Source organism: Auxenochlorella protothecoides (genome assembly GCF_000733215.1).
Source record: "Auxenochlorella protothecoides strain 0710 unplaced genomic scaffold scaffold53, whole genome shotgun sequence".
Classification (NCBI taxonomy): Eukaryota; Viridiplantae; Chlorophyta; class Trebouxiophyceae; order Chlorellales; family Chlorellaceae; genus Auxenochlorella; species Auxenochlorella protothecoides.
The window spans coordinates 21274-32583 of record NW_011934321.1 but is presented as its reverse complement, the minus strand read 5'-3'; the positions used below and the strand labels follow the sequence as shown (position 1 = coordinate 32583).

General features: G+C 68.0%; 6 protein-coding genes across 6 annotated transcripts in view; 3 read left to right on the top strand and 3 right to left on the bottom strand.

The window, feature by feature from the left end:
- Nucleotides 1-3467, top strand: part of F751_4439 (putative zinc protease PqqL) — a gene marked incomplete at both ends in the record, with an annotated part of 6447 nt that extends 2980 nt beyond the window's left edge. Inside the window, 7 exons of the mRNA XM_011401834.1 lie at nt 42-495; nt 684-848; nt 942-1211; nt 1341-2103; nt 2314-2774; nt 2973-3145; nt 3395-3467. Coding sequence (XP_011400136.1) covers nt 42-495; nt 684-848; nt 942-1211; nt 1341-2103; nt 2314-2774; nt 2973-3145; nt 3395-3467 — 2359 coding nt within the window. The remainder of the gene's footprint in view (nt 1-41; nt 496-683; nt 849-941; nt 1212-1340; nt 2104-2313; nt 2775-2972; nt 3146-3394) is intronic.
- A 421-nt stretch (nt 3468-3888) lies between these two features.
- Nucleotides 3889-5246, bottom strand: F751_4437 (hypothetical protein; the record flags this gene model as incomplete). The annotated part of the gene is made up of 3 exons (XM_011401832.1): nt 3889-4656; nt 4910-5000; nt 5158-5246. 3 exons carry the CDS (start codon nt 5244-5246, stop codon nt 3889-3891), a joined length of 948 nt encoding a protein of 315 aa, XP_011400134.1.
- F751_4438 (hypothetical protein) lies at nt 4199-4474 on the top strand (the record flags this gene model as incomplete). Its single annotated transcript, XM_011401833.1, has 1 exon — nt 4199-4474. The coding sequence occupies one exon, from the start codon at nt 4199-4201 to the stop codon at nt 4472-4474; it is 276 nt and encodes a 91-aa protein (XP_011400135.1).
- A 510-nt stretch (nt 5247-5756) lies between the features above and the next one.
- F751_4436 (TBC1 domain family member 2A) lies at nt 5757-9727 on the bottom strand (the record flags this gene model as incomplete). Its single annotated transcript, XM_011401831.1, has 7 exons — nt 5757-6956; nt 7193-7283; nt 7449-7559; nt 8118-8238; nt 8487-8975; nt 9118-9373; nt 9437-9727. The coding sequence occupies 7 exons, from the start codon at nt 9725-9727 to the stop codon at nt 5757-5759; spliced, it is 2559 nt and encodes an 852-aa protein (XP_011400133.1).
- A 691-nt stretch (nt 9728-10418) lies between these two features.
- On the bottom strand, nt 10419-10724 carry F751_4435 (hypothetical protein; the record flags this gene model as incomplete). Its single annotated transcript, XM_011401830.1, has 1 exon — nt 10419-10724. One exon carries the CDS (start codon nt 10722-10724, stop codon nt 10419-10421), a length of 306 nt encoding a protein of 101 aa, XP_011400132.1.
- F751_4434 (Vacuolar protein sorting-associated protein 32-like protein 1) overlaps nt 10537-11310 on the top strand; it is a gene marked incomplete at both ends in the record, with an annotated part of 2229 nt that continues 1455 nt past the window's right edge. The window contains 2 exons of the mRNA XM_011401829.1: nt 10537-10638; nt 10812-11291. Of these exons, the coding sequence (XP_011400131.1) occupies nt 10537-10638; nt 10812-11291 (582 nt within the window). The remainder of the gene's footprint in view (nt 10639-10811; nt 11292-11310) is intronic.

The window sequence follows — 11310 nt, the reverse complement described above, 5'->3', positions numbered from 1 at the left end:
CCCCCCCCACGGCGCGCGTTCATGGTGCGCATCCTGCTGAGCGTGCTGCAGTTCCGCGTGAACGCGCGGTACGTGGAGGCCGATCCGCCCTTCGTTTCCATCGAGCTGGACCACTCGGACTCGGGGCGGGAGGGCTGCGCGGTGTCCACGCTGACCATCACCTCGGAGCCCGGGGACTGGCGCGGCGCGGTGGGCGTGGCGGTGGCGGAGCTGCGCCGCCTGCAGCGCCACGGCGTCAGCCCCAGCGAGCTGGCACGCTACCGCACCGCCCTCCTGCGCGACAGCGAGCAGCTGGCTGAGGCGGCGCACAGCACGCCCAGCGCGGAGCACCTGGACTTTGTGATGGAGAGCCTGGCCCTGGGACACACCGTGCTGGGGCCGCGCGAGGCGCACGAGGCGCTGGTGGCCACCGCGGAGGGCATCTCCGCCGAGGAGGTCGGCGCGCTGGCGCGGTCTTTGCTGTCGTTCGCCAGCCACTTTGGCAACGAGGCTCAGGTTGGTGTGGTTGGGGGTTGTTTTTTTTTGGGGGGGGGTCCCGGGCGGGATGATCACTGCGGCAACAGAGACGCGGGCTCACGACGCATGCAGGAGCATGTGCAGGCAATCTCCTCGGTAATCCATGACCTCCACAGGCCCCCCCCCCTCCCTACCATACTCACCTGCCCCATCACACAATCTTGCAGCTGATGGAGGAGTACGCGGCCGATCCAGAGGCCTGGGCGGCGCCGGGCCCCAGCGTAGCCACGGCGGCCGTGGCCTGCCTGCCCGCCTTCACCGACGCCAGCGGGCACAGCTCGGGCGGGGGCGTGCCGCTGGCGCGCGGCGCCAGCCTGGCCACCACGCAGCACGTCGATCCGGCGGCGCTGCGCGCCACGGCGCCCGCCGCCGCGCTGGACGCGGCGCTGGACCCGAGCGCTGCCGACGGCGACGCCGACGACGAGGAGCCGCCGGAGGGCGCGGTGCGCTTCCGGCTGAGCGGCGAGGAGATTGCGGCGGCGCTGGCGGAGGCGGGGGGCGCCGACGTCGCGCCGCTGCCGGAGGTGGACGTGCCGGAGCACCTGGTGCCGGAGGACGTGCTGGCGGCGCTGCTGGAGGAGCGTCGACCCGCCTGGGTGGAGGTCCCCGGGGCCGGGTCTGCGCGCCCAGCCCCGCACCCGGCCTCAGGCGTGGTCCAGCGCCGCCTGTCCAACGGCGTCGCGCTGAACTACCGCGTGACGCCCAACGAGCCGCGCGCCGCGGCGCTGCGCGTGACGGCGGCGGGCGGACGCGCGCGCGAGCGCGCGGCCGTCGCCCCCGACGGCACCGGCGCGGTCACCGTCGGCGTGCGCGCGCTGAGCGAGTCCGGGACGGTGGGCGGCTGGGCGCGGGAGCAGGTGGAGCTGTTCTGCATCAGCAAGCTGATCAACTGCGTGCTGGAGGCGGACGAGGAGCACGTGGCGATGGACTTCCACCTGGCGGTGTCCGGCGGCGGCATCGCCGCCACCTTCCAGCTCCTGCACCTGTTCCTGGAGGCGCCGGCCTGGGAGGGCGCCGCCGCGGAGCGCGCCAAGCAGATGTACGCCAGCCACGCGCGCGCGCTGCCCAAGAGCCTGGAGCGCGCCACCGCGGACCGCATCATGACGGCCATGATGGGCGTGGACCGCCAGTTCCGGGACCCCACCCAGGAGGAGATCGCGGCGCTGAGCCTGGAGGGCATGCGCGCCGCGGTCAGCGCCCAGCTCCGCGCCGGCAACCTGGAGGTGTGCGTCGTCGGCGACTTCGACCCCGCCGAGCTGGAGGATGCGGCGCTCAAGTACCTGGGCACGGTGGCGCCCGGGGACGCGCGGGACGCGACCCCGGCGCCGGACCGCGCCTTTGCGCTGCTGGCGCCGCCCATGCGCCGCCGGCACAGCGTCTGGCACCTGCGCGACTCCGACGAGCGGGCGTGCGCCTTCATCGCGGGCGCGGCGCCGCCGCGCTGGGCGATCGCACAGGAGGGCGCGGCGAGCGCGGGGACGGTGGCGCCGCCCGCGCCGCCGCCGGCGCGCGGCTCCAGCCCCGCCGTCTGGGCCGAGCATAATGCGGTGCGCCGGCGCCACCCGCTCTACCCCTCCGTCACGCTGGGTGAGCTGGGAGTGGGGGTGGGGGGTGGGGGGGTGCACGGGCGTATGGGTGGGGCTCTTGCATGAATACCTTGCTGGCTGACGCAGGTTTGGCTCACCATTGGAGCGTCGGTACACTGCTCAGCGAGACATTCCTCCTCCGCTGCGATGCCACCACCCCGGGCCCAGCTCACCCCCTAACCTCCCACCCCACGCAAAACAAAACCAACAGCGCTGCTGACGGAGGTGGTGAACTCGCGCCTGTTCACCACGGTGCGCGACACGTTGGGCCTGACCTACGACGTCTCCTTCGAGCTGGCCGGCTTCGACCGCCTGCCCGCGGGCTGGTTCCACGTCGCCGTCACCTCCACCCCGGGCAAGATCGGGGAGGCAGCCATGGCCAGCCTGCGCGTGCTGCGCACGCTGCGCACCCAGCCCATCAGCGGGCGCGAGCTGCAGCGCGCGCAGCGCACGCTGGCCGCGCGGCACGAGACTGACCTCAAGGACAACGGCTACTGGCTGGGGCTGATGGCCAACCTGCAGGCCCCGGGCGTGCCCCTGAAGACCCTGGACTGTCTGCGCGACCTGCGCGCCATGTACGACACCGCCACCGTCGACGACCTGTACGACATGCACCAGAAGGCGAGCTTTGGTTGCATGGGATGGAGTGGGGGCATGGAGAGGAGTGAGAGGGTGAGGGGGGGTGGGAGGGCCAGGTAAACCTGTCTCCAAGCCTGGCCGGCCATTGCGCAGGGCGGCTCGAGCCAGGGCGGTGCCTCGCGGTACAGTGCCCATGCCGACGAGCGGCTCCAATCCCCCATCACACCTGTACAAGGTTCCAAACTCCTGCCACAAAACCCTCACCTTTACTTGATGCGTAACATCCCACAGTTCAACTTTGACGACGATGCCATCTTCTCCTGCATCGGGGTGAGCGGGCGGGAGGCCGGCGCGGTCAAGGATCACCCACTCCTGGCGGCGCTGCCGGCGCAGCGGGAGGACGGCGCGGGCGAGGCCGTGGTGGACGTCAAGGACGCGGACGCCTTCTTCTCGGCGGTCAAAGTGTTCATGCAGCAGATGGGGTCTGCCGGGCCGGGGGGCCCGCCCAAGCCCTGACGCGGCTGCGGGGCCGCGGCTGCGCTGATTTTCCGACCCCCTGTAAACTGCTGCGGCCCGTGTCGTTTGTCGGGAAGAGGGGCAGAGCGGAGGGGTCAGAGCCTTGGCTTGTCAGTGCGATACTTGTGTCGGGTTGCCAGGTGCACACTCAAGCTCTCACAGTATAAGAAGATGTCCTCTGTCTAGCAAAATACCAGAGGCATGCTCTTCCCAGGCAATCCGCTGGGCAGGGCAGGCTCGCAGGATGGCACCGGCCCCCTGGAGATGTGACTGTACTGCACAACACTGAGCGTAGGACCAGCCTTACAACAATCGGAGCGATGGCACGATATGGGATGGGTCAAGTCTGGGTGCGCAAAGGGGAGCATGAGGGGTGGTCGGTGCAGCGCGTCAAACGTTTTCGGGGGAGGGGGCGCGGGCAAGGGGCCCTCCGGTGGTCTGGAAGGTCTCCAGTGGCCGAGGCGGGATCCAGGCCATAGTAGCGCCGAATGGTAGGTCCAAGCCCAAGATTGCCCCGGGTTGCGGGTGCCGGCAGGGATGTAGGGTATCGCAGGGAACAGTTTTGGGGGGCGCGGAATGGGACTGCGGGGGTTGGCTGCGGGCAGCGCCCCGCATAGCATCGCCTGCCCATGGCCCCTCACATGGCCCCCCCCACGACCACCCTCTCTTCCACTGCCCTCTCAGCGCACGGTCAGACCGCGGAGGAGACAGTGTTGCGGTGCATGCCCGGGTACTGCGTTGGCGTGCCCGGCGCCTGCTGCGCGACAAAGGGGTTGCTGGGGTCCGCGCCGCCCGACACGGGGGTGTTCATGGAGGATCTAGGCGAGGCGGCGGCCGGCGCCTTGCCGTGTGCACGCACCGCGCCCGACAGGCTGGGCCCCGCGGCCACGGCCACCTCGGGGATGGGCACCGCCTCCACCTGCTTGCTGACGGAGGCCAGCGCGGCGCCCAGCGTGCCCTGCGCCGCGCCCAGGTGCACCTTGACGTAGGCCGCGTCGCGGATGAGCCCCACCAGCCGCGTGTGCAGCTCCTCCTCGAACTTGGCAAACTCCGCCAGCGCGGCGTTCAGTTTGTCAGTCTTGTGCTGCAGCGTGCGCACCACATCGTCCAGCCGCGCCTCCTGCTTGGCGTCGGTGGCGCGCTGGAGCTTGGCGCGCGCCGCCGCCTCCTTCACCGTCAGGTCGGCCACAGTGCGGCGCCGGGAGTCCACCTCCAGCCGCAGGTTCTCCAGCTCCCGGTTCTTGGACACCAGCGTGTCATACAGACTCAGCCACTGAGCCAGGGGGGCCACCACGTCGGCATCCACGCGCGCGCCCGCGTCGCGGATGGTGCGCACCACCGACTCGGTGTCCAGGGCGCCGCCGACCAGCACGCTGTGGCTGGCGCTGGGCGAGCTGGGGTCCTCGTACACATGCGGCAGGTTGCTGCCCAGCAGGCGGGCGATCAGGGTGACGCTGTTCTGCAGAGGGGTTCAGATGTGGAGGGGGGTGGGTGTGGGGTGTTGAGAGGGAGGGGATGTGCGAGGGGGGTGGGGGAAATTGGGACACCAACATGGGGACTGCTGGACGGGGGAGCTTGCTGACCAGGAGCCCATGGAACCCTGCTCCCTGGATTGGGGGCACGAGACACAGGCGAGCCTCGAGGGACACCTAGGCATACACTGACGATGTGCGACGTTCACTCGGCCCGGCCACCTCGATGAGTCGCCGTACCTCGTTGCTCTCGCGCTGCGCCTTGATGGCCTGCACGACCCCCTTGAGCTGCGCGGCCAGCTCGCCCGCCTCCTTCAGCATGATCGTATTCCTGCGGGAAAGGGGATGCACGGTCAGGAGGCTGAGCCCGGCGCTGTGCGGACTGCGCATTCGCACGCGTCGAGGGGGGGGGGGCAGCGAGGTGACCCTCGTGGCTGTGTGGAATGCCCCCTCCGCTGGCCCCCACCGGAGCCCGACACGCCCATTACCTTGCATTGGGCGTTGGGCTGAGACCGCCCGACACCAGTGGGGCGTGCTGCTTGAGACCCTCCGTGAATCGGCGCCAACCTGCCCCCATGGCAGCGGAATGCTGGGAGACAGAGGGAGGTAGGGGACCCGGGAAGCTACAATTGATATAACAGGGCAGCGAGCAATAATTCACACAGGACCGGCTGCTGGGCGCTGTCGAGTTCAGGGAGTCGAGGAGTCGATGTCGCTGTCCGTTGCGTGGGCAGCAGTAGGCAGCGCGGGAGCTACATCGTTGATTGCTGGGATGTTTCCCAAGGGCTGACGGCAGGAACAAGCAATCCAATACGTGACCCACTAGTATGTACTGACGGAGAACCAAATTTTACAGCAGAAGTATGTCATGGGCGAGGCATGTACTATGAAGCAGGACGGGATGCACTCCCAGTCTCATGCATGGCAGGGGTCATTCCACCTGCTGGGTCAGGGCACACAAGTGTCAGGGCAAAAGCTTTCGATCTGAAGGAAGGGCCTCACATGTCTTCCACAGCCTTCTTGAGAGGGGTCGGGTGGCGGAGGGGGTGCATTATTATGCCGGCGATTGGACCGCCGCCTGGTACCTCTAGGCGGGAATGTTGAGGGACAGACCCTTCACGCCCTGCGAGACATACTCCTCCTGCCCCGTGTGGCGCACCGCCTCCTCGGTGCCGCCGGGGATGCGGTCCAGCACCCTGGCACCCGCGGACTCGGGCGCAGCCTCGCGGCCCGAGTGCTCATGCCTCACCGGCCCCTCCACGCCAGGGATGTGGGACAGCGCCTGCGCCCCCGTGTGGTCGGGCGTGGTCACGTGGGAGCCGCCGGACAGCGCCTCGCACCCGTCGCCGTGCTGCTTGCCCTCGCCGAAGAAGCGCGGCGCGGCGCCGCCGGCCGCGTAGTTGCCGGCCGCGTAGCTGCCCTCGGTGCCCTCGCTGGTGCCGCCGACGGCGTAGCCGGAGGACTCGCCCGCCGACAGCCCACCCTCCTCGGTCAGGTGGCCCAGCGGCTCCACGCCGGCGCCGGCGGAGCGCGGCGTGTTGTCGTCGGCGGAACCCACCACGGCGGGTGCGGGCACGGTGCCGGCCACCGCCGGCGCCGGGGAGCTCTCCACGGCGGCGGCGGGGGGCGTGATGGGGACATCGCCCACAGAGCCTGACACCAGCTGGGCCAGATTGACCAGGCCCTCGCCCAGGATGCGCAGCGCGTTGGCCGCGTAGTTGCGCAGGTGCACCGTGTCCTGGATCAGGGCGGTGAGCTCAGCGTGCAGCGAGGCCTCAGCCTCGTTGAACCGCGCCGCCGTCGCGTTCAGCTTGTCGGTCTTGTGCTTGAGCAGGGCGGTGGCCTCCTCCAGCGCCGCCGTGTGCTTGGCGTCCTGGTTTCGCTGCACTGCGGCCTGCTTGGAGGCCTCCTTGACTGTCAGGTCAGCCACCGTGCGGCGGCGGGAGTCCACCTCCAGGCGCACCGCCTCCACCTCCTTCTTCTGCGCGTGCAGGCGGGTGAAGGCGTCCAGCCAGGCCTGCAGCGGCAGCAGCACCTCGTTCTGGACGGAGCTCAGCGTCGCCTGCTCTGCGCCGGTGATGCGCTCGATCTCCAGGTCGGCGGCGATGGGCGTGGCCTCGCTGCTGGGCACCAGCGTGGTCAGCGCCTCCGTCTTCACCAGGTGCCCGCCGGGGGTGGAGGGGGTGGAAGGGGAGCCGGGAGGTGAGGGAGGGGGGGCGTGCGCGATCTCGTGGTAAACGCGCGGGATGTTGGAGCGCAGCGCCTCCGTGGTGGTCTTCAGCAGGGACTGCGGGGGTGGGCAGTGTTGGGGGCTGGGTGGGTGAGGTGAACGGTGGGGTGATGAGGGTGTGGAGGGATGAAGTTCAAACGCGCGTGTGGACCACGAGAACCAGAAGCAGTAGAAAGGAGGCATGTATGAAGTGCTGCCGCAATCCCCTGATCATGAGCTGATGATCGTATGCGTGTTCACCCTGGGCATTCGGATGAGATCCTCGGATACATGCTTAGCCGGCACGCACGCACCTCGTGAGCGGCCGTCACGGCGTTGATCTTCGCGATAAGATGCTTCACGTGGGACTCGAAGCCGGCGGCCTCGTCCAGCATGGCCTTGTTCCTGTGTCGAGATTTGCAGCGGTTGGGATGAGCATGGCCGACTGGAACACGGAGGGGCGAAGGGCCGGTACCATCTGCCCGTCAAATCTCCAAAGCTTCCCATCTAACTTCCAAGCCTGACACATTGTCCCTGCACCGGTACACCATGCCTCGAACTCCCTTTTACCTGTCATTGGAGGTTGGGGAGAGGGTCGACCCGATGACGGTCGTCTGCTTGATCGTCTCGGTGAAGCGCCTCCAGCCGGTGCCCATGATGAAAGAGTTCTGACTCGAGTTGCTAGTGCGACGGTGACGGGTTTGTGCTCGAGAATTTGTGCTGCGATGACGGTGTATGAATGATGTGACAGAGTCCGCGCATAGAGTACGAACAATATGTCGGCGTCTGGAAGCAATTTCTTGATCTGTGCACACCTACCCTGAAGCTTCCCTACCAGTCGCTGTGTCCCCCCGGACGGGTTCCGCGCAGCTTCCTTGAGCCCATTCACCTTCCTATTGACCAGGAATTTGAATGTGCTGGACCCCTAACCTCTTGAAGTGACGGGTTCACGGTGCAGTTCTTGCAGTCAGAGTCATTTGCGTTTGTCTGTTCGATGGAGGTTGCCAGCGCGATCCGTCACTCTGTGGTGGGGCTGGACGCCCTCCTCTGCAGCATGGTCCGCCCGGACTCCAGGGTGCCGCGCGTCAGCGCTGCAGGGATGCAAGAATGCTGCCTGATGAGTGGTGGGTGCTTGATAGTTGCCTGCAATGGCCCAGTGAAGCATGCAGGGCAGGCGCATGTGGGTGCAGGGAAGGTCTTTGCTCCGCCTCACCACCGAGAACCCCATCACAAGCCAACCAACCTGTCAGCCGGGAGACGAAGCTTCCGCCCCGCGCGCTCAGCTCCTCCTTGGTGGTGCCGCCCGCGCTCGGCGAGCAGGCTGCGTCCTGCCGGCCGTCAGCATCGCCATTTGCTCGACCTGGCAGGGAGGATGAGGTTAGAGATGGGGATCAGGATGACACATCGCAGGTACAATGAGCATGCTGAGGTCGAGGCAAGTTGCTGCAATGACATGCTGCGGCAGCACGCAGGCGACCCTTGCATTGCCAGGACCGGGCGCGGTGCCCTGGGCCCTAGCTCCACAACACTGCATCTCCTCCCCCCCTTCCCTCCTCATCCCCGTGAACTCAGCAACAAAGAACACCCTCCCCACGCTCCCACCCACACCGCACACACCCGCCCTGCGCGTCTCCCGGGCGGCGAACTCGTGATCCACCTCCCGCTGGTTCCTCTCGCGGTAGCGCCGTATCCTGTCCATGGGCAGCCCGCCCACGCTCTCGAACGCGTCGTGCATGAGGCGGTCGCGGTCGTGCGCGTCGGCCGCCGCGTCGCGCATGGCGCGCAGCAGTGCCCCCGCGTCCTCGGCGGCCAGCAGCGCCGGCTCGGCGCCGCGCATCAGCGCCAGGGCCACGCGGAAGAGGACCTTGGGCCCCTCGCAGAGCAGCGCGTCCCAGACGCGGGCCGCCGCCTCGGCGGGCAGCGCGGTGCAGAAGAGGCAGAGGAACCAGTCGGTGGCCAGGATGGACATGTCGCAGCGCAGCGCCGCCAGGTGGTCGTGCAGGGCGGGCAGCTTCGTGGCCACCAGCGCGTGCAGGCTGCGCATCTCCACGTGCGTCCCGCTCAGGTCGCGCGCATACATGTCCTGGTACAGGATGCCTGTTGTGTTGTTGTTGTTGGGAGGGGCAGGGAGGGTGGTGAGTGGCCAGGGAAACGAGGGGTGGATGGTAGGGCACGGACGACACTGCACCGGATGCACCATTCGCTCCTTTCCTTCCCACCCCCCAAGGTACCAGCTCACCCTGCCTGCCGTCGATGAGGCTGGCCAGCACCCAGAAGGCCGCCTCCTGGTCGCACTCCAGGGCCAGCAGCAACAAAGCGGCGATGTAGTTCATGCCCTGGCAGTACCCCACCTCGGGTGAGTGCATGGCAAAGGCACAGAGCACGCGCGTCAGCGCCGCCTGACCCTGCTGCCCCTGCACCCAGCCGTTCTGGGGGAAGGTGCGCGGGGCGTCCAGCTCGATCTGGTGCACCCAGGGCGACTCGTGCCGCCCCAGCTCCGCCATGCCCGCGTAGTAGGAGGGGTGGCGCGCCGCGCGCCGCGCGCGGGCACCGCTCACCTCGCCCCACACCCAGGGGCGCAGGGAAGGCGGGACCCCGCGCCGGCACAGCCGCTTCAGCGCCTCGTCCGCTGGCAGGGGACCGCCGCGAGGGTGAGAGGCCCAGCTGGCCTCCACCTCGGCCGCGGCCTGGGTGCAGCGCGCCAGCGCGTCGATGTGGGCCTCCGTGAGGCTGATGGCGAAGCCGTAGACGTCGGAGGAGGTGACGCGCGGCTCGCCGGGAGAGGGGGCCAGCGTCGCATCGGTGAGCGACTCCACGGAACGCATGCGGCGGTGCACCTTGCGCGGCATGGCCAGCTGGGGGGGATATGTTTTATGGTGTGGGGGCCGTGTCGGGGGGGGGCCGGCGCGTCCCCGCGAAGCTATTGCCACTGTGAGCGCCTGGTTCCACCACATCCCTGGCCCCACAACGCGCAACACTGTACACTGTGAGGCAGTTGGTGGCCGAGATACATTCAAATCAGACCCAGGGCCGTGGCCCACTAACCGACACGTCGGACATGGTTCCCATGAACACGTATCACACAACCTTGCCACCCACCAGGCGTTTGCCGAGCCCCATGGTCGTGCCGCCGGGAGACTCAGGCTCCGCCATCATCATACCAGGAAAATGACTGCCTTCATTTCATCGCGACCTCCAGCGGGCGCAGACGAGCAGGGCATCGGGGCTGGGTGATACGCAGGAACGCGGTGGTGGTGTCTCGGGCCTCTCCCCTGCTGTGTTGGCACAGCGCCCACTCGTGGTGGGTAGATGCGTGATTCAGAAGGGCGGTTTCAGGATGAACTGTCCCCACCCCACCCACGCCAACCCCCGGAGGTCGGTCTGGGGACCTGCGGTGGTTGCGGGGGTTCACAGTGCGGTACCAGGCGCGAACCTCTTCCCGGGCGCGGTGAGGAGGTCCAACGCGTGGCAAGCCAGTCAACCAATAGACATCGCGCCGGGTGAATGCACCCTCAGCATCTCTACTCATCTTGAAGTTGCTCAGTCTACCTGTTGTGAGCGCGGGCGTGGCTGTGGAGCCTGGAGTCCCCGGAAGGCTTGTGCCCACGAGGATCCCCCCTGCTTAAACCCCCGCGCCCTCCTCGAACACCCGCCCGGCATGTTCAAGAAGCTGTTTGGGAACCCACGAAATGGCAGCGGTCCCACTGTTAGCACGACGACCACCACCAAGACGGTGGATGCCATCCAGAAACTGTCGGAGGTGCGGCATGGTGGTGCTGGGACCCCGCATGCCAGCCCGGCGCGGGCGCCCCCTGCGGGCATGGTTTGCCTGCAGGCTCGAGGCATCGAGGTACTTCTCCAGGATATCCCACGGATGAGGCTCCCCCGTCAGCTCCTCAATCAACACTCCCCCCACCCCACACCCACACCCAGACGGAGGACCTGCTGATCAAGCGGCAGGATGTGCTTGACCGCAAGATCGCCATGGAGCTGGAGCGCGCCAAGGAGATGACACGGGCCAAGAACAAGCGCGGCGCGCTCATGGCACTGAAGAAGAAGAAGATGTACGAGCAGCAGCTGGAGCAGCTGCTGAACCAGGTGCAGCGCATCGCAGAGCAGAAGTCGATGCTGGAGAACCAGCGCGCGGTGGTGGAGACGGTGGACGCGCTGCGGTCGGGGGCGACGGCCTCCAAGCATGTGATGACGGAGATGAAGATCGGGGACGTGGACAAGGTGCTGGACTCCATCAACGAGCAGACGGAGGACATGCGCGCCATCCAGGACGCGCTGGGGCAGCCCATCGGCGCCGCCGCCGACCTGGACGAGGACGAGCTGCTGGGCGAGCTGGAGGAGCTGGAGGCCTCCGAGCTGGACGACCAGCTGCTGCAGCCCGCGCCCGTGCCCACAACGCGCGTCCCGCAGGCCGCAGCGG